This window comes from Leucopleurus acutus (assembly GCF_964270905.1).
Source record: "Leucopleurus acutus genome assembly, chromosome: 11".
NCBI lineage: Eukaryota > Metazoa > Chordata > Mammalia > Artiodactyla > Delphinidae > Leucopleurus > Leucopleurus acutus.
The window spans coordinates 52,046,025-52,073,446 of record NC_139152.1 but is presented as its reverse complement, the minus strand read 5'-3'; the positions used below and the strand labels follow the sequence as shown (position 1 = coordinate 52,073,446).

Here is a 27,422-nt window from a genome sequence, read left to right as displayed (position 1 = left end):
CAACAGAATTGTCAATGGCAATTCGTAGGACCTGCTGGTGATTAACACGCTGCCTCCTAAAGCCAGAGCCTTGATTCCATTTGTTTTGTACATCTTTTACTGGAAAAATGATATGTATTTTAAACCTTGTCAGGAATCTATCCCAGAAAAAAAGAATTTGACTGATTCTTACAAGTCAAGAAGTGTATAAAAGATTATTTCCAGGATACTTTTTGGTTTTTGACCCTTTGAACACTTCTCCAGACCCTTCTTTAACTTTAGTGTGTGATTTCAGCAGACACCAGCATTTGGCTGCCTGTTCTGCCAGTGGGACTGGGGTTCCCATCATCACCCCTGGAACTACATCTAACAACTGGTCTTTGTGCATTCTGTTTATGTCAAAAGAAATAAACTTACTCAGAGACTAGTCCTTATAAGAGCCTGATGTGATAGTTGGACAGTGCTTTTTTATATGATACACTAAATTTCTGGGGCTGATTTATAGACACACATAAAAGGATATTATCATATTACCAGTTTCCGTTTCCAGGTCAGATGTTTTTGATTTCTGTTCCATTTTCATGAGTTCTTAGAAATATGCCTAGGAGTCTGCTTATAAATGACAAGTGGGGAGAAAGTTCAACTAAAACAATAGTGTAAGACTTTCTGACACTTTCATCTTCCTAAAAATAGGATGTGGGCTGGTGGATCCTGCCCAAAACAATAGCGTTAAGACTTCTTTATGTTTTCCTTTCAACAGTGTCTGTCCCAGCACTTCTCAGTTTTGAAAGTTTGAGTAACTATAAATTTTCTGTAGCACTTCCTCAAAGACAAAGCACAATGCGAAAAATGCCCTTCTGAGGGGACTGAAGTCAGAGATAAAAGCTCTGGTTGTGGCTGTGATTCTGAAGGGACAATAAAGTTTAGACATTTCAGTCAAGATTGTCAAGATTGCTTATTCCTACTGATGGACAGTCCCTTTCTTAATTCCAAACAACAAACCTCTTATTTTTAGCACAGAACACCACAAAAAGCAAACTTCATCACTTAAAAAAATAACAGAAAAACAAACTAAAACACGTTCTGGATAACTTTTTTTTTTTGGATAACTTATTGATGCAGGTATTATATTTTTAAGGAGATATTTTGAGGAAAAGATCTTTTTTTTTTAATAGAGACTTGTTTTGTTTATGTATTTGGTTGCACCAGGTATTAGTTGTGGCAGGTGGCCTCCTTAGTTGTGGCTCACCGGCTCCTTAGTTGTGGCTCCAGGGGTCCTTAGTTGCGGCTTCATGGGTCCTTAGTTGCGGCTTGCCGGCTCCTTAGTTGTGGCATGCATGTGGGATCTAGTTCCCTGACCAGGGATCGAACCCAGGCCCCCTGCATTGGGAGCGTAGAGTCTTATGCACTGCGCCACCAGGGAAGTCCCTGAGGAAAAGATCTTTACATCTAAGAAGAGACACTCAAAAAAAAAAAAAAAAAAGAAGAGACACTCTGCTTCGACACAGTGCAACGAGGTCTATAAGCCACTTACACAGTATTTGTTAATTTCCAAAATAATCAAAATGGGACATTTAGAAGATGTGATGGGATTATTTTCCACATTTCTTCCCTAACCTCTAATTCCTTTTTTATTTACTCAAAGATATCCCTTTTTTTCACATAATTTACGTTCATTTATTTCATTTTTGATTATTCCTTCTGCTGTTAGACCTATAATCTCTTTTTTACATTAAGAGTTAAATCATACCTCACACCTGTCAGAATGGCTATCATCAAAAAGAACACAAATAACAAATGTTGGTGAGGATGCAGAGAAAAGGGAACCCTTGTACACTGTTGGTGGGAGTGCAAATTGATGCAGCCACTTTGGAAAACTAAAAACAGAACTAAAAGTAGAAGTACCATATGACCCAGCAACCCACTCCTGGGTATATATTGGAAAAAAACGAAAACACTAATTTGAAAAGATACATGCACCCCAATGCTCAGAGCAGCATTATTTACAATTGCCAAGATACAGAAGCAACCTAAGTGTCAACTGACAGATGAATGGATAAAGAAGATATGGTATGTGTGTGTGTGTATATATATATATAATGGAATAGTACTCGGCCATAAAAAAAAACACGAAATTTTACCATTTGCAACAATGTGGATGGACTTAGAGGGTATCATGCTAACTGAAAGAAGTCAGACAGAGAAAGACAAATACGGTATGATATCACTTTTATGTGGAATCTAAAAAATACAACAAATTAGTAAATACAGTAAAAAAGAAACAGACTCACAGATAGAACCAACTAGTGATTACCAGTGGGGAAAGGGAAGCAGGGAGGGGCAAGATAGGGGTGGGGGATTAAGAGGTATAAACTACTATGTATCAAATAAGCTACAAGGATATACTGTATAACACAAGGAATATACAATATTTTATAACAACTGTAAATGGAGTATAACCTTTAAAAATTGTGAATCACTATATTGTACACCTGTAACTTATATAATATTTTACATCAACTTTATATCAATTAAAAAAGAAGAGACAGTATCAAAAAAAAAGAGTTAAATCCATTAACTCTTCTACTTGTTACATATAATATTTTTAATCCCTGTCTTTTGGAAATATATCCCAATATTGAAAAATAAAGCTAGTAAACTAGAGATGCAACTTATTTTAAAGCTAATTTCACTTACATAGTAACTCTGAAAATTTGGTTAGCAGACCAATGTCACCATGTATTTACTGACATAAGGTGTTTTGAATGAGGATGCATACTTCAGGGTAAAATACTGAAAGCAAGAGTGCTTGATTTACATGTTGCTGTAATGGGGAATAGAACAGTTAGTCTTAATTAATACTAGTGTGGAACAGAATTGTTCTTACCAGTATAACTTACACATATACAATCCCCACAGCAAGGGTTTGTTTACTGGTATTCTTTTCTAGAGGTGCTTAAATAAAAACGAAATCTGCAAATATATTAACTGATTACATAATTTAAGTAAAATTTTACCGAGTGTTCAGTGATATAAACATTTAAACTACACAATTAGACACTGATGTTAGATGGTCAAATAGAAAATTAAAATTAAAAGGGATTAAATACCCCTTTGCCCCATACCCTCTCAGACTAAACAGTTTTTGACAGGGGATAACTGTATTTATAAAAGTAACGTCATTGACCCATGCATTTATTTTTATAATGTATACATGTGACACTTAAAATTCCCTACTACAATGATGCATTAATTTGAGATTTCAAATGACATCCTAATCCGTTTTCAGTTTTCCAATGTTCATGACAGCCAAATTTATTTACTACCTAGGACATGATCTCTTTATGATATACAGGTTGTACATGATCATACTTCAGTCATCTAAGTCAGAAACCAAACTAAAACCAAATCCTTCTTGGGCAAAATAATTTCTCATTGAGCACAATCCTTTAGCCTAGAACTCTGTGTATATTTTTCAAAGAGAAGGCTCCTTCTGGATTTGTATAGCATACATTTATGAATTTACGAAAGAACTTCTACTAAACTTGGAATCAGTGGGTTTAGAAGAGTCACAAAATTGCCCCTCGTGTAATTTCTGAGGATAATTTACCATTACCACCCATATTATTTTTCAAAAGATAACTTTTGTTTCTCAAACTGTTGTACACAGAAAAATACAAACTCTTTACATTACAATTGAGAAATTTATTGATACTTCTTCATAAAGTAGTAAGCAGAATTAAAGTAAAGAAGAAATATACAGCTTAAAACAGTTGAAATGATCCTAAAATTTTTATGACAATTATACATTTATGGCCAAAATAAAAATGAACAGTTTTTAATAATTAAATCACTTCAAAAATTTTGTTCAATAATTTACCTGAAATTAAACAGATACAAGGATAACTAGGATAATGCCACTTTATCCTTCTCAAAAAAACTGAGATCCTAGTAAAACAGTGGTTCGGTTCTGCTCCCCACTCACAAAAGCTACCTCTCCATTCTATCACTTATAAACGTGTTAACAATCAGCCTTTACTGATTTGTAAGGATGCCAATTTTGGTTCCACTTAAAAATGTTTCCAGTAGGCAGTCAGAGATATATGACTTAGCTGGCCTTACTCAGAAGAGTCGAGGATCAGTAAGTATCTCAACGTATCGGTCATGGCTTTCTTCTCAGTGCTCACTGAGGTCAAATGTCCTCATATAATTATAAATGTTAAAAAGTAAAATTACATCTTAGCAGCCAAAAATTTATATATTTTTTATATATTTACAGTATTGTACATATTTACAAGACCACATCCAATAGTGAAATGTAAAAACAAGAGACCACCTACAGAGGCATTCATTTAATGCCCCAACATTATTTTCTTGTGCAAACTGAAACTTGCCTCAAACTTCTTATAAAGCTATAGACAGTCAACATTGCGAAGGCCACCATCCATGGTTAAAGAGCCAAACCTAAAACACAAAAGAAAAAAGGCGATCTCAAAAGATTCATTTATTTGGCCTCCAACATTTTAAAGAAGAATATCAAATACTTTTCAGAGGAATAAACTATTATTTTTAAAGAGTTAACCAACTATAATTTGCTCTATTTCTTACTGAAACACAGTGCCACTATCATAAATATGTGATGTGAAAAAATACAACTCAGTGGCTTGGGAAGACTTCTTAAGAGAAAATGGGGGAGTAATGTAATCTAGAAAGTGTTAGAAAGAGCTGGATAATTTCTTTTGGTGGGGTGGGATTTATAAGCAAAGATGTGGAGTTGGGAGTCAGGGACAGTAAGGAATGGAATCTTGCTAAAACAGAATGTTACTTGGAGGAACAGTATAAAATAAAGTTGGGTGATTAGGCTGGGGCCAGACTGTTATATTCTTTTAATTCAAGTATGAATTTAGACTTGACTTTTTAGGTAATAGGAATTTAGAAATTTTTGAGCCAAGGGAATGGTATGATTAGATCAGTATTTGGGAATATTACTTTGGCTGTAAAACCCATGACAGATGGGAAGAACTGGTTAGGGAAATAGGTAGTAGATTATTATCATGGCTCACAAGGTAGGGGGAAAGGAGATCTAAATGAGGTTGATGAGGGGGAACACAGAAACGTTTGAAGGAAGATTACCAAACTTGATGAAAGGGAGTAAATAAGAGTGAGTGTCTAAAATAATTTATGGGGACTTCCCTGGTGGCACAGTGGTTAAGAATCTGCCTGCCAACGCACGGGTTTGATCCCGGTCTGGGAAGATCCCACATGCTGCAGAGCAACTAAGCCCATGCGTCACAACTACTGAGCCTGTGCTCTAAAGTCCGCGAGCCACAACTACAGAGCCCGCATGCCTAGAGCCTGTGCTCTGCAACAAGAGAAGCCACGGCAATGAGAAGCCTGCGCACCGCAATGAAGAGTAGCCCCCACTTGCCGCAACTAGAGACAGCCCATGCAGCAATGAAGACCCAACGCAGCCAAAAATAAATAAATAAATTCATTAAAAAATAATAAAATAATTTATGTTCATGGTAGGAGGAGAAAGGGGAAGAAGATGAGTAAATTACAGGGGAGACTGAGTTGGGAAGGATGATGTTAAGTGATTTTAGATACAAAAGAATCTGAAGTGATAGATATCCATATGGAGACAGAGCACAGACCTGGCTTCTATTACTAGTTCTGGCACAAATCCTTAAGTGGTCATTTAACATTTAAGTTATGATTCTGCCATGTCTGATTACCCATGTATTGTCAAGCCTGCAAATAAAACATGACTTATTGGACATGCTTTGGGAAGTGGGGATTTTATTCCACAAAACATGTGATTCAATATAAAATTTTGTTAAAACATATTTTAATAGTCTTTTCTACTTGCTAATCTTTAGCCTTTCAGAATAAATTTAGGATTTAGCTAAAGTTGTGAAGAAACTATAAACTGCATAAATTTATAAAAAGTTATAAAGAGTTAGATAATTACTATGTAGATGCTATAAACCAATAGGAAACCAATAGAAAACCAATAGGAAAAATACTTTAAAACCTAATAGGCAATTCACAGAAAAAAAATTGAATAAACCTATAAAAAGATGTTTGACATCACTATTAACCAAAGATATGCAAATTAAAACAAGATTAAAACAAGATGTTGGTTTCTACTAAACAAATTGGCAAACATCTAAAAAACTGATAACATTCAGTGTTGACAATGGGACTGTAACAAGCCTTTTAGAGAACAAACTAACAACGCCTATCAAAATTCAAATGTGCAGGGTCTTCCGTGGTGGCAGAGTGGTTAAGAATCCGCCTGCCAATGCAGGGAACACAGGTTTGAGCCCTGGTCTGGGAAGATCCCACATGCTGCGGAGCAACTAAGTCCATGCACCACAACTACTGAGCCTGCATGCCACAACTACTGAAGCCCATGTGCCTAGAGCCTGTGCTCCAAAAGAGAAGCCATCACAATGAGAAGCCTGTGCACCGCAATGAAGAGTAGCCCCCACCCACTGAAACTAGAGAAAGCCCGTGAGCAGCAACAAAGATCCAATGCAGCCATAAATAAATAAATAAATAAATAAATTTATATATATATATAAAAAAATTTCAAATGTGCATACCCTTTGACCCAACAACTCCACATCTAGAAACATCAAGAAGTCAACCTTTCAAATATTCTTACACAAGCACATGAAGGTATATATACAAGTATGTTCACTGAAGCATGTTTTGTAACTGTGAAAAATTAGAAACAACTTAAATGCCCAACAAATAGGGATGCACAAATTGATATGGCAGATCCATAAACTAGGATATCAGGCAGCTGCTGAAAATGAGAAAAATAGAGCTATATGTATGGATATGAAATAGTACCCTTGATATACAGCCTTAAGTGAAAAAAGTGAGACTAAACTAGTATGAACAGAATGATTCCATTCTTATAAAACACACATGCACAACAAACTATTAATACTGATCACTTCTGTGGGAGTGGGGAGGTATGAGAAAGAGGAGGTGGGGTCTTTTATTTCAATTTTTACAATTATATATTGTTTAAACATTTTTTTACCAATTCATTAAATTCATTTAAAAAAATCGATAATACTATAGAAGCACCTGATAACTTTCTGCATGTAGCTCAAATATCATGTGATTTCCTGACATTTAATCTTTCCAAGCCTTATGAACATGTTTGGTCGTTTATTTGAGAGAACAGGGCTAGTGGGGAGATAGGAGGCTGGGTTCCAGCTCCAGTTCATCTTTTCAGCTATGAACGTCAACACCTGTGGAACATGGACAAGGACTATCTGCTGTGCCCTGGAATGCAAGGCTGGAATGCACGCTTAGTGAGGCCATGCAGCGTGAAAGTGCCCTTCAAGTGTACAAAACACCACATAAATGTGAAATCCTTGTGTTAATATCTTGCGGGTGAGAGGACCTGTGGAGAAGCACCTAAGGGCTGGAAAGAGAAGGCTTCTATTCATGGGCCAAATAGGACTTAACTTCTCTGAGGAACCCAGACAAGGAAACAGCCACCAAAGTGGCTTTATTGGCTCTGTACATTTTCCAACTCTCTTTCTCCTTGATCTATTAGGACTCTGGAGATAAGCAGACACTCAGCTCCTCAAAGAACTCCATGAACAGATGGTGCTCACGTGCAAGGAGGGGTTCAGAGGGCTCTGAGTTACATAGCACTGATCAGAGTGCTGGCATCTCCTAAGCAACTCTGAATCCAGAATTGAAAATGATAATTCTTATGAGAAAATGTTTTGAAAAATGTGCAAAAGATTTTCGTTTTCACAGACTGATTCAAAGAATTCTATTAACCAGTGTTTCTATAAAATGGAATCAATCACAGTTGACTTGTCTTTATCGAAAGAACCCCAAACACATTAAAAGGCACCATGAAATTCACAAAACCTAAGGGTTCTGACTTAATATTCCTTTCCCACTGCTTAACCTATTGATACAGGAAGACAGACAGATACAAGTAGATGTATGTTTATGTACTCAATTGCATATATAATTACAGGGCAGAATGATCTTTGTATTACTCACCTTTCTAAAATATGATTATTTTCAGCAAGTTCTTTAACTACCCCTTCCATTTCTTCCTTTAATTTCTTCATACTATATTCAAAATAAAGATAAAAGTACCTGTGCTCAAAAAAAGTATTCAAGTGTTTTACAGTTATATTTATATATAGTATGTTTAGTTCTCTAGATTGATCTAAGTCATTAAATAATATTAGCAAATATATTCATAACAAATATAAAACATTTCAAAATAAAAGAGCAAGATCACAAAATGAAATAAAAACAAATGGAAACACTACAGTTACCAAATAATAAATTTCTTACCCAAGAGTCATTTCTACTAATGTGTTAGAACATGGATAAATTGGGGTCATGGTATGTTTGATTCCACTGGAGGCTGCAAACATTTTCTGTGGCAAAGTTTCTTGTAACTAAAACATCAAAAACAAATAAACAAAAAACCATATCAATCACAGAACAGAATACTTACTACAGATCTTATATCAAATGTTACAGGTTTTAATAAGTCCTTTAAAGCTTTAAGTTTTAATTTCAAAACCATCAGTGATATAATACTTAAAACTTTTTAAGAAAAACTTTGCTTATAGATGATTTAAGAAAATGGTCTATCAGATGTTTTTCACTGTAAAACATCTTAAAACTTGGCTCAAAATACATACCACAAGTGGGCAAGCAGAGCTGAATATAGGCATATTATACCCTATTTCTCTCTTCTCAATCATTATCAGATATAAACTTAGAAGAATTTTATTTTAATTTTTCCTAGTAGGAAAAAGCCTTTTTTTCTAGATAATTTTGAAGCTATACCTCATTAGTATAGTCTTGATACTTTGATACTTCTTCTTCAATATCAAAACACTGATTAGTTAGGGATAATAACTGTTTCCTAAGATGAAGCATCTTTCTGAAAACCAAAAAGAACCAATTAATAAGCAGTCTAATATTATTTTTACTTAAAATATATAATATACATTAAATTATATATTGTGCAGACAACCACTAATCACCCCCCAGAAAGTTTACTTACCTCATCCATTCTTCTGACTTATCCAAAAAAGCCTCATACTTTTTAACACATTCATCTGTAAAGTGGGTCATAGCTTTTGTTGCATGATAATACAGTTTTTGCCTGTAATTTAGAAATAATCAGAGGCTTAAACCAATGTCACTGTTTCTATTTCCAATATTAAAGAATTTTCAAATATATGAAATTTATTTCCTGTAATGACTGTTGTGGGTTTAGAATATTTACGGTAAAAAGCCTAAGGTTTCTAAGACAGACATTATAGCAGTAAGAGGAGAAAAAGAAAGTTGACAGTGGAGAATGGTCAAAAACTATTTATCGAATGAGGTTAAGGTTAAGGAGGTGGTTAAGTCTGCCCTTGCCTATGTTCTCCATTATCTGTCCTTCTGCAATCAGAGCACAGGAGGCAGAAGAAGACTGCCCCCTTATTCTCCCGTCTCAGTAACCTCTCAACCAGGGGCCAGATGAGTGGGCCTCAAATATGTGCACATACAGTAACAATTCTATAAAGCCAAGACTAAAATGTATTTTTTATTATGATTAATTCCAATGTTAAGAAGAAACATAACCAAAAATAATTATTAAACATAATCTGGACACTTACTTATCAAATTTGTGGATTTGTTCTTCATTATAAGCTAGTCCTAAAAATAAGAATATGTATTACTCTTGTAAATGTAGAATCATAAAATCACATGCAATTTTTTTTTGAGATTATTACTTCATAAAGGCTAAGAGTTTAAAGCAGATGTCACAAACTTCTTACCCATGGGTAGATACTGCCCACAAATGCTTTTATTTGGTCTGTACAGTGCTAACGTTAAAAAAAAAATTAACTGCCAACATTTAAAAACCAGGATATTTCTAATAAAGTCTATTTCTAGCTTCTCTTGAGGCCTAGGAACACTGGAAAAACAATCAGGTGAATGTGACTAGTGGCTCTTCCCTTCACATGGGGGTGGGAGTCCTCCTCTCTAGTCCCCCTCAGTTTCCACGGGCCAATCTCATTCCTTTCCATTACGTGCATGTACTCTAGAGGTTTCAGAGCTCTGATCCCTGATTTGAAATACTCAAAAGGTTGGTTTTAAGGATAATTTTTAATACATTCAACCTCTTCCCTGACAGAACCAAGTCTCTGAAATAAATAACTTATGTAGACACCCTTACAAATATACCAAATTAATTCAACCAAATTACAACTAGTAGGGCTGACTCAGATTAACAAATGGAAAATTTTACTTACTACGTTCTGCTTTGTCTTTTTTGAACTGATAGTAAATCTCTGTAATGCAATTTAACAGGACTTGTAGCTTTTCTACACTATTTAAGAAAGAAAAATCCAAATAAATTAATTGAGTCAATGTGAAAAAGGACATTTAATAATAAGAGCAGAAACTGCCAATGCAGTTATAACCTACTGTCTATCTTTTGGATGAGTGCCTTCTTGATGGGTCCATGTATCTGCCAGCAATCCACCTGGAGATAATTTGCTTTCAATATCCTGAAGACTGGTTTCTATTGTTCCCTGAGAACTGGAAAGCTAAATAAAACCAATGCATTCAGATCCAGATTACGAAAAATCAGAAATGATCATCACAACGCCAATGGAGCCTAAAGTTTGAATAACATTTCTTTTGTAGATTACTTCAGTTCAAAGTCAGAATAATTATTTTTATCTTTAAATGCAAGGACAGTTTCTTAGGTTATATTCCACCAAGAGTACAATATGATAATAAAACATGAATATTAATATATTTTATAGGGCTTCCCTGGTGGCACAGTGGTTAAGAATCTGCCTGCCAATGCAGGGGACATGGGTTCATGCCCTGGTCTGGGAAGATCCCACATGCTGTGGAGCAACTAAGCCCGTGCGCCACAACTACCAAGCCTGCGCTCTAGAGCCCACGAGCCATAACTACTGAGTCCGCATGCCACAACTACTGACGCACGCGCACCTAGAGCCTGGGATCTGCAACAAGAGAAGCCAATGCAATGAGAAGCCCGTGCACTGCAGTGAAGAGTGGCCCCCACTTGCCGCAACGAGAGAAAGCCCGCACACAGCAATGAAGACCCAACGCAGCCAAAAATAAATTAACTTTAAAAAATCTTATATAAAATATATTTTATAAAACATTGCTTACATCTAATATTCTTTTTTTAAAAAACATAGAAAATACTTTTTTTTTTGCAGTACGCGGGTCTCTCACTGTTGTGGCCTCTCCCGTTGCGGAGCACAGGCTCCAGATGCGCAGGCTCAGTGGCCATGGCTCATTGGCCCAGCTCTCCGCGGCATGTGGGATCTTCCCGGACCGGGGCATGAACCTGTGTCCCCTGCATTGGCAGGCGGACTCTCAACCACTGCGCCACCAGGGAAGCCCTCAAATTAAGTTTTATGTGGTGGTTTATACTGCTACTAGCAACAAACAAGCATGCCCTTTGCATTCTGCTCGTGTTAGCATTGGCATTATATATAATTCTTAAAGCCTTGCTAATTTGAAAGACAAAATGGTATCTTACTGTTATAATATGCAATTTTCTATTACTCTTGTGGTTGAACTTTTTTTTCCAAGAGTTTCACTTAGATCTATTCATTTTTAAATCATTTCTAAATGTTCTCTATTTACTGCAGATTTAATGTTTTCCTTATGCATTTGTATGAGCTATTTTCATATATATAAAAAAACCCTTTATCTCATTTTCTCAATCTATTTGTTTTTTAATATTATTTTTTTTTAACATAAGACATCTTGGGAATTCCCTGGCGGTCCAGTGGTTAGGACTCCGCACTTTCACTGCCGAGGACCCAGGTTCAATCCCTGGCTGGGGAACTCAGATCCTACAAGCCGCGTGGTGTGGCCAAAAAGGAAAAAAAAAAAAGAAAAACCCAAACCAAAAAACATATAGAGATCTTAAATTCTTTCTTTTTTTAATTTTTTTTTAAAATTTATTTTATTTATTTATTTTTGGCTGCATTGGATCTTCGTTGCTGCACGCAGGCTTTCTCTAGTTGCGGCGAGCGGGGGCTAATCTTCGTTGCAGTATGTGGACTTCTTATTGTGGTGGAGCACAGGCTCTAGGTGCACGGGCTTCAGTAGCTGTGGCATGCAGGCTCAGCAGTTGTGGCTGGCGGGCTCTAGAGCACAGGCTCAGTAGCTGTGTGCACGGGCTTAGCTGTTCCACAGCATGTGGGATCTTCTTGGACCAGGCCTCAAACCCGTGTCCCCTGCATTGGCAGGTGGATTCTTAACCACTGTGTCACCAAGGAAGCCCCTTAAATTCTTATATAGTCAACTACATATCTTGCTTTTCATGCTTTATGTCTTCTTTAACATTAATGTTAAGAATGTGTTACCTTATACTTCTAAAATATGGAAAATATTTTATGGACAAAGTTATTTTTTACAGCATTACATAAAAGTGTGAGAAGTAGCAAGCAACCTGAAGGACCAACATTAAGGGGATAATAAGTAAAACTATTAATAAATCAATTGGCTGCAATATCATGTCTATTTAAAAAGTAGTGTTCCTTAAGTTGGGAAAAGGCTGTTCTTTCTCTGGAGATCTTTAGGTACATCATGTTTCTAGGAAAGTTCAGATCTAATCTTGCCAGCAAAGGAACAGATTATGAGCTCACGATTGTCAAAATTTTGTAAATACTTACTCTCAACAGTTTGGTGTGTATGTCTGAAATTTCACCTAACTCTGCTGCTTCTAGGTTGATCTTCATCAACTTTTCATATCTGTATGAAAAACAAGTACAGAAAAATTAAATGAGCATAAAATTTTACATGAGCATAGATTTTAAAAGATGTTTTATAAATTATGAGTTTTTATTATCATAACTATTTAACAATAGAATATTGAATGCAAAGCGTATAAGCAACAGATCCCAAGAAAACTTGATGTCTCCGTAAAGAAGGAATTTTATATACTTCTGCTTATAAATTTGCAGATTAAGAGATAAACTATAAAAGACAACTTTATTTCAGTCTTATGTCAGGATAATAGTCGAAATACTAGATTTCGGAAATAATGGAGGTCAAGAGTATATACTAGTTTCACTTATTATATTTCCTGTGCAGTACAAATAGTATAGCTTAGGAACAAGGCAGTTTAAAATATCATTGTTTCAAAAAGGCATTCTCAGGGGTAAGATTAATAAGGAAGAGTAAACTAAAAGTAATCTCCAAATTCTAAAAATACTACCCAAATCGGGTTCTAGAATACCTCTTCCTACTTCCTTTGATCACAGGTTTTATATTTTCCTATGCAGAGTTGTCTGCTTTGCAAGGTAAAAAAAATGAGATGTTTCTATTTCAGATTCCTTTTCCTTTTCAAAGGGAAGGAGAAAATGCCACCAAAAAGATGGTACTCATTTCTTACTGAAATGACTGAGTATTTTTGCCCTTAGGAGGAAATGACTTAATCTAAGGTTGTCCCTTAATAGAAAGACTTGCAGAGCATGCTATATCATGCCAAGGATAACTAAACAAACTAAACAGAAATGGAAAATCATTGACATTTTAACCACTATTAGTAAGGAAGTAGTCTACTTACACTTTCACAGTCTTTTCAATGTTTCTGATGCAGAAATCTAATGTGATCACAACTTCCGTCTTTTTGTGAACAGTTTCATTATAATCATCTTTAACTAATTCTCTAAAAAATAATAATATTCCCATTAGTTTATCTAAAGAATTATTTGTTTTCTCTTGCCTTTCACTAATTACACTGCTGTACTACTTTCTGTTCAGACAAACTTCTTAACAGTCTTGAAACATTATGAAAGCCAATTCACTTTTTACTACTGAAAGCATCTCTGTAACGCTTTATACCTATCCAGGGTACAAAACCATTACCACTTATCAGGTTAACAGTTTAGAAATCTAAGGCATTAAAATTATATTAAGGAACAAAACTAATCTACAATCACACAAATAAGCTGAACAGCATTATATTTTATACCACTAGAATTAATTTTTAATGCTCATAGTAGACTATTGTCTGATTTATTAAGCAGGATGACACAGTATATAATATAAATGAAGACCTTCTGATCTATATCAAGGGCCAACAAACTAAGGACTGATGCCTGTTTCTGCTAAGAAACATATTTACATTTTTAAAGGTTGTAAAAACAAAATGAAAACAGAATTTGCAGTCCACAAAGTCTAAAATATTTACTAACTAAAAAAGTTTGCCAACAGTGGTCTACGTGAAAAACTATTTTCTCATGACTTATTGAACTAAAAGCTAATAAGTAAAAGAAACAAAAGCTTCATGGAGCAGCGACTGGAGTAGATAGCAGCAGCAAGAGAAAACAAGAGCTGTTAGCAACAATGCTATGAAAATAAATGGAGTCAACACTTAGGTTTTTCCAAAAACCATTTAGTAAAAACAAAAAGGCTTCTTAATGGAAAGAGAAAAGCACAGGCTTACAAACTGGATATGTGAACACATAAAAAAAAAAAATAAGCATAAATTTATGGGTTTAACATAAAGGTGACAGGAAAAAAAAGAGCCTTATACTTTTTTCTTCTTAGAAACAGCAGCAGAAGAACAAGAATGATGAAATGCTTCATATCTGTTTTTTCAAGAACGGAAGGACAGGTGTGAGGTGGGTAAACGTAAACTGTCACAAGCATTAAAGCCTAAGGGCACTGTTGAGTCCATTATTATGTGTGTATAAAACTGAAACACTTCAAATGACGTTGTATAGAACTAGAGGCACGATTCTTAAGAGACTATTCATTCTCCATTTCTATCAGATGGAAAGATGACATATCATATATTCATCCACAAAACGTTTCTTAGGCCCACGGGGCCACGGCAGTGAAAGCGCCGAGTGCTAACCACTGGACAACCCGGGAAATCCTATATTTTTCTCATTTTTTTTTCTTAATTTTAAAATTCAGATACTATTTGTTCCTATCTGTCTCATAAGATTTTTGTAGGAATCAAATGGAAAAAAAAACAAAAACAGCTGCTAAATGTTTTGTAAACTGTGAAACAAATGTATTATAATAAAAATCATACACGTGACCCTACCTAGTCTGAAGAGGTAAAGCATCAATGATGGGATGATTACCAGTTATTTAATGAGGCCTATGCGAAGATCAATTTTCAAATTTCAATCCATTACTTACATCAACCATCGTATCCCCTTTCGCATTAATTCCTGATAAAGCAGCAAGGTACTGGCAATTCTACAGGCATAACACACAACTCCTGTTACTGCCTAATGAAGAAATACAAAGTGTCAATATTTGGTGCTAACTGTGGTACAGGGTAAGAAAAACTTTCACATAAAAATTTTCAAGCTTTTGTGTTTTTATCATTAAAAACACAGTAAGCTACTAATTTCTAAAAGCTAAGGACAGATATAACTGCAATAAAAATTTTAAATAAACATAATGATGGTAAAAATGCACTGTCTCAATGGAGAAAATTTTCCTATGAGTTCAAGAAAGGATACGAAGAAGAAAGAACACAAAAATTTGTCATGGGTAACAATCTAAATGAGTAATTTCCTAAATTACATAGGTGTATATAAAGATACACTTTTTATTGCTTCCACTATTAATAACATAATTTTAATTCAGATGTTTATATAGTCATTTAATTAAATACTAACCTTAGCCATGCTGGCATCCCCATCTAAATCATAACGTGGATGTACTTTAGGGAGGGAAACTGAAATAATTAAAATCAGAAATAAAAAATTATGAATTATTTCATCCTTCATACATCAACCTCCAAATTAAACATTAACCTCTAAATTAAATGTTAGTGGTAAAACTCTTTAATGTTCTTTTCCTGGTTAAAGAAAACCACTTGAACAAAATGCTCATTCCTTAACAAATTTCCTGCACTATTTCTAAGGAGTTTCATTTCTTTTTCGTAAATATATTCCAACATAACAAGCTCAATGCTTTCCTTTAAATCTAAATCAAATCCCAAGATCTAAACAGAAATATAAAAATCCAGGTAATTTTTTTTCACCACTAGAATTAATAATTTAAAAGATTCCAAAATGCAGATCTAATTTTTCTTAAACTTCAAAGCCTGGAAAAGTGTCCTATTCACCCTGGAAACAATAAATATTTGCTGAGATTTATGATACAAAAGGTTATTTTGAGTGTTAGTAAAATACTAAAAGCAGAGAGCTACAATAAAACATATATGACAAACTATTTTTACCATTTTATAAACAAAATATTTAACGTCAAATTTTGTTGCACACAGGGTTTTAAATTTTACTACTACTCTAATTAACTTACAAAATTTTAATATTTATAAAAGTTCTACATTAATGTCATCATCAGTCGACTTTATGAAGATGACAATCATTTTTATAGTTTTTTTTTTTTTTTTTTCTTTTGGCCGTGCTGCATGGCTTGTGGAATCTTAGTTCCCTGACCAGGGATTGAACCTGGGCCCTCAGCAGTGAGAGTGTGGAATCCTACCCACTGTACCACCAGGGAATTCTCAGGGTTTTTTTTTTAAATGGCTAGTAAGAACAATAAGAAAAATCCCAACTTACTTTTTTCATATATCAATCCTATTGTACTCAGAGGTTCCCGGCTTACTACAAAGATGGGATTTTCATCAGCAGTTTTAGGGAAATGTTGTGCCAGTCTTCCAGGTTCTAGAACTAAACGTCGTCCTTCATATATAAGTTCTTGATTTGAAGAAATAATTTTGGTTTGTTTATACACCAGTTCATGAAATACAGTAGCACTGTGTGAGAAAAATCCAAAAGGACAACATAATTGGGATAAAAAAAGAGGTAAAAAAAAATTTTTTTAACGAGGGCCACATCTATTTCTCAGTGATACTTTAGATCATGACCAGTCCACAGAAATGCTGCTCTGTTGATGTGGATACCATAAAGTCTATTAAATTGAAAATTCCACATAATCTGCCTATACAGCAATCAATTCTAAAATATTTTTATGTTTGATACCTATATTGGATATGTGCAATACACAGGAGTCTTTTTTTTTTTTTTTTTTTTTGCGGTACGCGGGCCCCTCACTGCTGCAGTCTCTCCCGGTGCGGAGCGCAGGCTCAGCGGCCATGGCTCACGGGCCCAGCCGCTCCGCGGCATGTGGGATCTTCCCGGACCGGGGCACGAACCCGTGTCCCCTGCATCGGCAGGCGGACTCTCAACCACTGCGCCACCAGGGAAGCCCAGGAGTCTTAATATTTAATAACAGGGAGCCAATATGGCAGAGAGTTTAAGGGCACAGACTCTGGAATCAGAACAGCTGGATTCAAATTCCAGTTCTTCCACTTACCACTTAATTGTTGTATTACCTTCAGTTACTTAACTCCTCTGTGCTGAGGTTATTCATCTATAAAATGGGAATAACAGTCTCCACCTCACAGAATTGCTGTGAGGACTAAATGATTTAAATATATAAAGAACTGAGAACAATACTTACAACATGACTATGTAATGTTTGTTAAATGAATTAATAAAATCAGGCATTTTCAAAATGATGTTTTGGGGAAAAAGGTAGATTCTCCCTAAACAGATTCATGAAATCAAATAAACGTTCCAGCAGCAATGTTGTGATTCCCAACAAAAAAAAAGCCACTTTCAAAAAGCCTCTGCTGTGATTTTTGGCTCAGGCTTGGGTGGGCTTTTTATGTTCATGCACACTCTTAAGATGAAATAGTGGCCAACACCTATGGTACATATCTATTCAGGCTATTAAGCACCAAAATAAAAATGAATAATATATTTTAACCAACGTTATATGAATATTATTTTATTCATTATATTTACATTATATTTAATGTTTATAATATTGTTAGATATAGATTAGACAAAAATGTCTAAAATATTATTCCATCTAATTGATTTTATTCCTTAATAAATTATCAGTGAAAGTCTCTTTTTGAGTTTTATGAGGCATCAAAACTGCTGAGTCTTGTCAAACAGCAATTAAGGCATATAGAAAGGGTGTAATGTTTTTTTCCCTTTCATTTTAAAAAACATTTTTTTGAGATCTTTGTAGATTCATGTGCAGTTGAAAGAAATTATATGGAGAGACACTATATACCTTTTACTCAGTTTCCCCCAATGGTAACATCTTGCATAAGTATAGTACAATATTACAATCAGGATCTTGACACTGGTATAATCCACCTATTTTATTCAGATTTCCCTAGTTCCACATGTAAGGATGTGTATGATTTAGTTATGTAGTTTTATCACATGGGTAGATTTTTATCACATGGGTGTAATGTGTTTTTTTAAGATAAAACAAATGGTTATTTCCCTAGTACTCAATAAGGGCTTTATGCCACATATGCAAATAATAACTACACTAACTATCTTTAAGACTTACACTTTAATATTTTTTAAGTGACAAGACAATATTCTTAATAAAACATGGCCCATTTACTAGTAAATGCTATTTGTAGTTATGTGATTATGTAATTTAAGAGAAAGCACAGAAAGGAAAATAGTCCTGTAAAACTTGCAATGTAAGAACAAGCTAATTTACCTGTAAATTTTAGAAAATTAGAAAACTAATCCTTTTACTCCAAAGATAAGTGAAAAGGAATTTACTCAGCACTCAAACGTTTTCTAAGCAGAAAGTGGGCACCTCTGGTGAAGCTGGGGCATCCTTTCTACTTCCTCTCCTGATTTATGAAGATACGTAATTATTATATAACAAGACATTACAGTACAGGAAAAAAATATAAAGAGGTACTTACGTATTATAGCTATGAATATAAATTTTATGAGCTGTCATTTGTTGTAGCGAAAAAACATGAATTATCATCCGGTGAAGTATATCACTTGTTTCTGCAAAAAACTGGTCAAAACCCCAACACTTTTCCTGATCTGCCTCAAGGATGTTTGCAAGAACAGGGGTAAGTAGAACTTGAAGACCCCTAAAATAGTATTGAAAAAAGTTACATGAAGAGTGAATGTGTTATATTCTGTCTAGGTACAAAATCATAATATTTACCAACAAATCAAAGGAACTATTATTAGATTAGATTAATTTAAAATTGTAAAAAATCTGCCAACTTTTCAGAAAGCCAGGTAACCTTGATTTAATATTGCCTGTCAATGAACCAGGGGTTACGGTATTTTTATGTTAGCTTTTACAGATTATTTTCTTTGATTCTCTCCTTCCCAAGTTTCCTCACTTTTCCAAACATATTCTAACATTGTATATACATGCTATCCAGGTGAGATAAGTTGATTGGAACCCTGTGGTCATGAGGATAAGATAATGGTTTAATTTCAGGGTCATTAATGTCCTTTTAATACGTCACTCCAATACGTAATTTTTTATGTTGAATTCATATGCCTTTTGTAGTACACTTCTTCAGGAAGGAAAATTACTATAATCATTTAGCAATCAATGAATGCCAATTCAACTAGGAATAATCTTTGACTAATAAATTTAAACATTAAAAAAAAAAGAATGGAAGGACCTTTATTCTTTCTCATGCTTTCACTGAATTTTAAAATCTGCTTAAATAGACTCAATTATGGAATTTCAAGTAGTCTTAAAAATATATTCTTGACTACACGACAGACACTGGAATAATTCCGTGCCTGTTAACAGTTTTTAAGGTATGCAGTGGACATTAAAATTTTTGCCTAATAAGTATCTATTCTCCCTCATTTTGTAAGAGAATCCACACCTCTCTACTCTCTAACTCTATTCCCTGTGCATAGATGGGCATGACAGTCAGGTTTGGTGATTATGATTGGTCAGAAGTGGCCAGGTGGTAGCATGTAAGTTGTTAAATAAGAATCAACCCAGAACTCTTTGCTAAACTATCGAGAAAGAAAGTCTGTCTTTCCACTGAGCTTCCAAAGCTGTGAGAATGTGAATCTGGGAATGCCAGCAGCCATCTTGTGGCTGCCAGGAAAGAGCCTGGCTGAAAGTAAACAGAAATCAAAGAAAAGCAGAACTGAATGATTTGAAGAGACCAAGTCTTGATGACAGTCTGAATCTGAGGATTCCACTGGGCTCTGAGTTACATACACATGTGAACTTTGAATTATAATGTCTATCTATTTTTCACTTAAATCTTGTTTCACTTTAACGAACTGGGTTAGGTTTTTCTCATTGGCTATCCAGTCTTGACTAATGAATACATATAAGAAAGAGGATGGTTATCTTTTTTCTGTGGTTGTTACATTTTTGGTAGTTGATTTTATTGCTGATTGGTAGTACTTAAAGTCCTTACTATTAAAAAAAATCATATAATATACTTTCTGATACCTGAGCAATTTTTATCAAAAAATTTATAACTTGGTGTACTAAAGAATAATTAGATAAATAAGGCCTGTTACCCTCCTGAAATATGCAATATATAGTTCAGATTGTCAAATTATTGAGTCTGAGTGTCAGTAATATAGTTATTAAACAGCAGGTGCTCATTTCCTGACCCCTTTAAATGTTATCAGTTTTGCCTGAGATCTCCAAAATGAGTATTTTCCAAATCAAAATTTAACACAGATCACTATTATAATATTAAATTTCTGCTCTCCAATAAAGTGACCACCTCTTGATAATTCTAGTTGCATGACACAATTTTATTTTGGAGACTTTTTTAATTTATTTTATTTATTTTTGGCTGCATTGGGTCTTCTTTGCTGCGCACAGGCTTTCGCTAGTCATGGCAAGTGGGGGCTACTATTTGTTGCAGCTGTGTGGGCTTCTCATTGCAGTGGTTTTGCTTGTTGTGGAGCACGGAGTCTAGGTGTTTGGGCTTCAGTAGTTGTGACTCGTGGGCTCTAGAGCACAGGTTCAGTAGTTGAAGTGTACGGGCTTAGTTGTTCCGTGGCATGTGGGATCTTCCAGGACCAGGGATCGAACCCGTGTCCCCTACATTGGCAGGCAGATTCTTAACCACAGCACCACCAGGGAAGCCCTGGAGACTTTTCTTTAAGTAACACAGAAAAATGAAACTGTCAGGGGAGTGGTTTTCAAAAATGATTTCAGCACTGGAACTACCAGTTTAAATGAGTTTTCACAGCAATATATAAAATAACAGGACATATTTTATTAGCTTGTGATATATATATGGTTTAAATAAATATTCTGAATAAATATATTTATTTACTTATATGTTGAAAGTAATACAAAGAGCACCCACAGATTATAAAAGGCATTAAGCCAGTAAATCATAACCTGTGTGTGTTCACTTGTGGATTATACAATTCCTACACTCACGAAAAATAGAAGTTAATTCAGTAATTACAAATTCTAAATATTGATGAGTGTCTTGGCTTTATTTCTAGAGTAAAATCTAATAATTTACTCTCAAATTAACACAACTTTGTAAATCAAATATACTTCAAAAAAAAAAGATATAGCAACAGAAAAAAAATTTACCCTCTACTTTTAATTTCTTTTACCTTAAATCTCTCTTTGTGATAACAGGATTCATATATAATTTGAGTTCTGGCTGCCATAATAAGTAAGACCTATATGAACATTTGAAATGCTGGAAAAAATAGTAGAAAACTGTTTTTCTTTCTTTTTTAAAAATTTAATTAATTAATCAATTAATTTATGGCTGCGTTGGGTCTTTGTTGCTGTGTGCGGGCTTTCTCTAACTGCGGCTCGTGGGGGCTACTCTTCGTTGCAGTGCATGGGCTTCTCATTGCGGTGGCTTCTCTTGTTGTGGAGCATGGGCTGGCTCTAGGTGCACGGGCTTCAGTAGTTGTGGTGCATGGGCTTAGTTGCTCCGCAGCATGTGGGATCTTCCCAGACCAGGGCTCAAACCCGTGTCCCCTGCATCGGCAGGTGGATTCTTAACCACTGTGCCGCTAGGGAAGTCCCGAAAACTGTTATTTCTCACCTTTTGAACAATATGATTACTTTTTGAAAATGAGGAAAATATCAAACTTCTTGAGTGTTTGTTTTTTAGAACTCTAGTTATTCCTATCTGTGCCACTATTTGTGCTATGTCATTATGAAGGTCAGCACAAGAGATACCAAGGTCCTTAGCTGGATCCCCACATAGCACACAATTCCAAGACCAGTGATTAGCAATCTCAAAGATGTATGTACACTCTATGTCCTAAAAGAGATCTGGCAAAATTATTTACATAGACCCAAATCGATCTTTATATTGCCAAAGATGAAAATCACGAATCAAGGCATATGGTTTAATAATATCTACTGAAATATTAAACAAAACAAAACAAAACTATGCTTAAGTATTTGTGACTTTAGTCAACAAAGATTCCAAACACCAAAGTGCAAAAGAGAACTGGGTACACTATACTTACCGAGAAAGACTACAAGAAACGGGCATGTCTCCACTCCAGTCAATTGGTCCATTTTCTGCTTTCTGTACTCCAGATATTGCACCAGAAGGCTTTCCAGTAATTATTTTATACCTTGGGGGGAATAAAAGCAGATTAAAATAAGTAGCTTGTTACTGCATAGCCTATCAATGGGCTTTGCAAAAATATTTCCTCAGTTGCACCTACAATTATCTACTAGACGAAACTTTGTGATTGATGTTCACAGGATCCATAAAACAATCAAAATACTTTGAATCTGACTGACTGAAGTAGAATAGTGGCTGTACGATTACTTTACTTATGCCATAATTAATTTTCATTTGGGTTCTCACAGTGCCATAAAACAGCATCTTGATGTTCACAACAAAAATATTAATTTTTCCATCTGAAAAAATTGAGCAAACACAAAAAAAGTTATGTTACAGAATATCTCTAGACCATAAAAAAAGCATCTAATCCCTCTTACCCAGATTATCCAAAGGCACAGTCAACTGGACCATGAAATTACTGGAGAATGAACAATAGCTTTCTTTAAAAAAAAAAAAGATAAAACTACACATAGCACAGTAACAGAAAATTTTTGCATATTGAAAACATATATACACATATAGGAATAGATGTGTGTACCAAAATTAAAAGTTAAAACTTAATCTGCTTCTCGAGGAAGGTGACAAAAATAAAGATGACTTAAAGAAAGAGATGGATGGGAAGCTAGAGAATACTAATAATGATAGAGGCAAGGCAGCCTTTCAGGTGTCAGCACTTTCCAAAACAAAACCATAAAGTAGGAGAGGAAAACAAGGTTCATGCCTTCCAGATGAAAATGTAAATCATAACACAGCAGAATCTTACATAAGTTTATAAATATTATTTCTGGCATAATTTTTTTGGTTTGTTTAATGTCTACATAAATGTGCTCTGAGCAAATTAATATATTCTTTAAAAGAGCAGAAGAAACCAGTACAACTGATTTGGACCGCTTGCTGCTTCTTCAGTAGAGGCAGCCAGGATTTCTGCCTTAAGAGATTTTTCAGAGAAGAAGGAAATTAACGTGAAAAATAAGTTGCATTCATGTGAGAACCATTTGATTGTGGAGAAATAAGCAGAGATATGTGAGATTAATGCAAGAAAAGAGAAGTGAATAGAATGAATGACAGAATTCTTAATCAAGGTAACGCTTATAAATTCTTGAAAAAACTTAACTAATTTTGTTAAGATCCATATACAAATACATTTATTAACATGTAAATGAGATGCTGAGGGATCATCATGGCTATAATGTGAGATGAATACATCACTCAATAGTAAAGTAAAACAGTCATTATTACTTCTTTAAGCGCTTCTGAACAATCATTAGCATCAGTATTCATAAACAGTTGAGTTTCTGTGCAAATAAACAAAAAAATTCTTCTAATGGTATTATCTGCCCACATGGTGGTCAGATAAAATCATCAGGTATTCCTAGTTGCTTATAAGTCATGTTTCCTTTATTAGGGAGCATCACACTTTTATTTAATCTATTTTTAGGGGAGCAAGACATGCTGATACTGTTTTAAAACACCTATGACAATAAAAACATGATTAATTGTTGGACACACTTTATGTTTAATGAGGAAAAACAGAAATTGACTCTTAGCCTTCATTAATGGGGAGATTTTATAAAAAGGACACTGCTGTAAAGCACTCTCAAGATGATGCTATACCAAAATCATCAGTACAGTAATGGATAACTTCTTCCCATGAATTTGTACACTGTCCTTGCTAGAAAACATTTAGATACCCAGGTTTTAGCAAAAGTCATCGTTACCAGTTGAACTGGTTTACTTCCGCAAACAAAAGAGAAAATATGCTTCTACTAATTTTCTGAGATGAGATTAGATAAAAGATTGTATATTTACAGTTGTGATTATTACTTTATCATGTTTGCTTATAAAGGGCAGGGTCAAACATATATATAAAGTTCTGAGAGAAATGTTAAGATCTAAAAGAATGGTTGAACATGTTAGGCTGTCAAATGAGTTACTTCACTAAACCAAACAATCATAACCTCATAGTTTTATGTGTACATAGGTTGGCTGTTTCTCATAAGGCAAGGTCATTCACTAATTTCTTTTAACATAAAAAGTGTGGCCAATGTATGGATGAATTTTATAATAGATTTCACATCTAAAAATCCATCCCTCTTTTCTTCCATTATTTGGTTTACAGTAGTGACTCTGTACACAGTAATTATTTCCTAATAATTATGTCAGTACATAAATGTATAATGTACTAGTAAAATGCATTCAGGCTTTGGACTGAAACTGCAACACGAAAAAAATGTAATATTACATTAAACGTTATTTTTGAAATGGTTAAAGAAATCAGGTCAGTTCAGGGTAAGAACCGTATTTTTTTTTTTTTTTTTTTTGCGGTAGCAGGCCCCTCACTGCTGCGTCCCCTCCCGCCGCGGAGCACAGGCTCCGGACGCGCAGGCCCAGTGGCCATGGCCCACGGGCCCAGCCGCTCCGCAGGCATGCGGGACCCCCAGGACCGGGGCACGAACCCATGTTCCCCGCATCGGCAGGTGGACTCCCAACCACTACGCCACCAGGGAAGCCCCTGCATTTCTTTTTGATCCAGTAATGGTTCTAGTACTCCACAGAAGTTCTATTTTTTTGGGGGTTACATGGAGGAAAAAACCTGATAAGGACACAGAAAACTAAATATACAGTGCACTGAAATAAACTCCAGAAAGCAGTATATTTTTAATATGGATCAAAGACTGGATGCCATTTATGCTTTGTACATAAGACAGTTAAACATGGTATGAAACAGTATGCCTATACATTCTGATAAGGCTGCATTCTTATTAAAAAACCAAATAGCTTAAAATATCAGAAATGATGGCTAGATCAATTTTCAGTAGCGTACCCCTCTAACATGATGAAACAAAATAAGATAGAGATACATTTAAAAAATTATTTCTAATTTTAGATGGAGAAACCACTTACATCACTTCCTTATTCCTACGCGGCCCTTCAAACGGTCTAAATGGCAGTGATCCAGTAGCTGCATGGTAAAATGTTACTCCAATGCTCCAAAGATCAACAGTCGCTCCATATTTCTTCTGATGATCTTTTCTCAGCACTGCTCTCTCATACATATCAGGATGCTTTAAAAAGAAAAGAAAAAGCTACTAACTTGTGTTCTATAATACATTACACAAAAATGGGTATTCAATGATACCTGGAAATTCTATTATATTTTCCTAATTATTTCACTTTCCCAATCTGAAGAGGCTATTTCACATCTTGCCCGTTCTCCTCAAACCTCCAACACCGTCTCCTTCGACCCTCAATTTTCATGACCTCACTTCATAATTCAATGAGGAAATGGAAGAAATCAGAGATCAACTCTCCCTTATGTCTGCTACCAAATACCAACCTACCTGAATCTGTGTCCAGAGCTAAGCCTACTTTCCAGTTATAATGGAACTGCTCCTATCAAAGGCTAACTTTTCCATCTGTGTTGTGGGGCCCATCATATCATCTCACCAATTCTAGAAATCAATTCCTGTAACTACCACTTTTATTTTATGCATCCATTTCCCTTCGTATGGATCATTCCTTTCAGCGTACACACATGCTTTAATATCTCCCATTTAAAAAAAAAACTGTAAATAGACCCTACATCCCCTTGTAGCTATCACCCAAATCTCTGCTTCCCTCCATAGCAAAACTCAAAATAGCTGTCCACACTTACAACTGCCTTATTTCCTCATCTCCCATTCAAGCCTATGGCATTAAATATTACCTATATCCTTTAACTCCCCAAACTATCTCTTGTCCTGGGCTCTGGATTCATATATCCTACTGTTTTCTTGAATGCCTAAAAGGTAGCTTAAATTTAAGGTATCCAAAATAGATCCTTGGTCTTCCGACTCAAACCTGCTTCCTTCTAATCTTTATCCTTTAAGTAAATGGTACCATCATCTACCCAGTCGCTCATACCCAAAACATATCAGGCAGCCTTGACTCCTCTCCCTCATCTCTCACATGCAATCCAGCTGAGCAAGTCATATAGGCTCTGAGATGAAAATTTAATTTTCTAGAATTAATTCAGAGGACTAGCCTGATTAGGTACACTGGGGGATACAGCAACTGAGACAAGTAGCTGGTCTGATGTTAAACACACGTCCTTAAGCACAGAATACACTATGATACAGTTGTGGAGAACAGGTGGAACTTATAGGGCATGGCTTAGGAGCTTACAGATCCAGACAGAGACTGTGATGGACATTAAGCTCTGCAGAGGACAACCAGAGGTCATACATGCTTAGCCTCGTGACATTTGTCTTTATGTTAGTTATGCGCTGGAACTTAAAAGATTTTTCGAAGATAAAGCTACAAGAGTGTACTCTCGATCAAAGTAGAGTCATCTCCCAAATGATGCCAAACGAAAACAATGCCTTATGACATTGTGGTATTTGGCAGTGACCCAAGGGACTGGGAACCCATGCAGATAACAGTGATGGGAGGGTGTTTCTAAATGATGCAGTTTATGAATCTGACTCTCAAAGGGTCACAAGCCCTGGATTATTATTTTTTGGGGGGATGGGTGGGACTCTTTTGGGAAATACATTTTAATGAGAAATCAGAAGAGATGATAAGCATGAGGAGCTTAATTGAGTGTCCCAACATGCCTACCAGACACATGGGGGCTGAGTGGTCTTGCTGGTTCTGTGGCAGAGCACCTAAAGCAACTACTGGCCAAAGAAGCGCTGGCCAGACCTTTGACCCAGCAGCCAGTACTTAGTGTATCAAGGTGCTGTGAAGAGGCCAAGAGTACCTGGACATGCCTGATATCTTCTGGAACATGAGGCCGCCAACCTGGGAAGAGGAGATACAGCGATTCTAGAAGGAGACAAAGGGGGACCTCCTCAAACGGTGCAATAATACACTGCCTAATTGGTACAGCTGGAAGGCCTTCCCTGGGCAGTGACGGACTGATTGTGGCCTGACATATGCTGGTCTGACGTATCTGTGCCCAGTGGCACTGTCTCAAATGTGCTACTTGTACTTGTGTAGGGAT

General features: G+C 35.5%; 1 protein-coding gene across 2 annotated transcripts in view; it reads right to left on the bottom strand.

Annotated features, from left to right (window-relative positions):
* Positions 1 to 501: 501 nt before the first annotated feature.
* The window catches only part of TBK1 (TANK binding kinase 1), a 42,257-nt gene continuing 15,336 nt past the window's right edge, over positions 502 to 27,422 (bottom strand). The window contains exons 6-21 of one of the 2 annotated variants that reach the window (XM_082849683.1): positions 25,343 to 25,503; positions 22,332 to 22,442; positions 18,782 to 18,961; positions 16,593 to 16,789; positions 15,684 to 15,742; positions 15,196 to 15,287; positions 13,607 to 13,708; positions 12,711 to 12,789; positions 10,468 to 10,589; positions 10,293 to 10,369; positions 9,654 to 9,693; positions 9,053 to 9,154; positions 8,833 to 8,929; positions 8,329 to 8,435; positions 8,026 to 8,097; positions 502 to 588 (exon numbers count right to left, since the gene is read on the bottom strand). In XM_082849683.1, the coding sequence (XP_082705809.1) occupies positions 531 to 588; positions 8,026 to 8,097; positions 8,329 to 8,435; positions 8,833 to 8,929; positions 9,053 to 9,154; positions 9,654 to 9,693; positions 10,293 to 10,369; positions 10,468 to 10,589; positions 12,711 to 12,789; positions 13,607 to 13,708; positions 15,196 to 15,287; positions 15,684 to 15,742; positions 16,593 to 16,789; positions 18,782 to 18,961; positions 22,332 to 22,442; positions 25,343 to 25,503 (1,656 nt within the window). In that variant the 3' untranslated portion in view covers positions 502 to 530. Of the gene's footprint in view, positions 589 to 3,800; positions 4,444 to 8,025; positions 8,098 to 8,328; positions 8,436 to 8,832; positions 8,930 to 9,052; positions 9,155 to 9,653; positions 9,694 to 10,292; positions 10,370 to 10,467; positions 10,590 to 12,710; positions 12,790 to 13,606; positions 13,709 to 15,195; positions 15,288 to 15,683; positions 15,743 to 16,592; positions 16,790 to 18,781; positions 18,962 to 22,331; positions 22,443 to 25,342; positions 25,504 to 27,422 lie in introns of those variants that run through there. The other variant, XM_082849684.1, reaches the window with a different exon arrangement.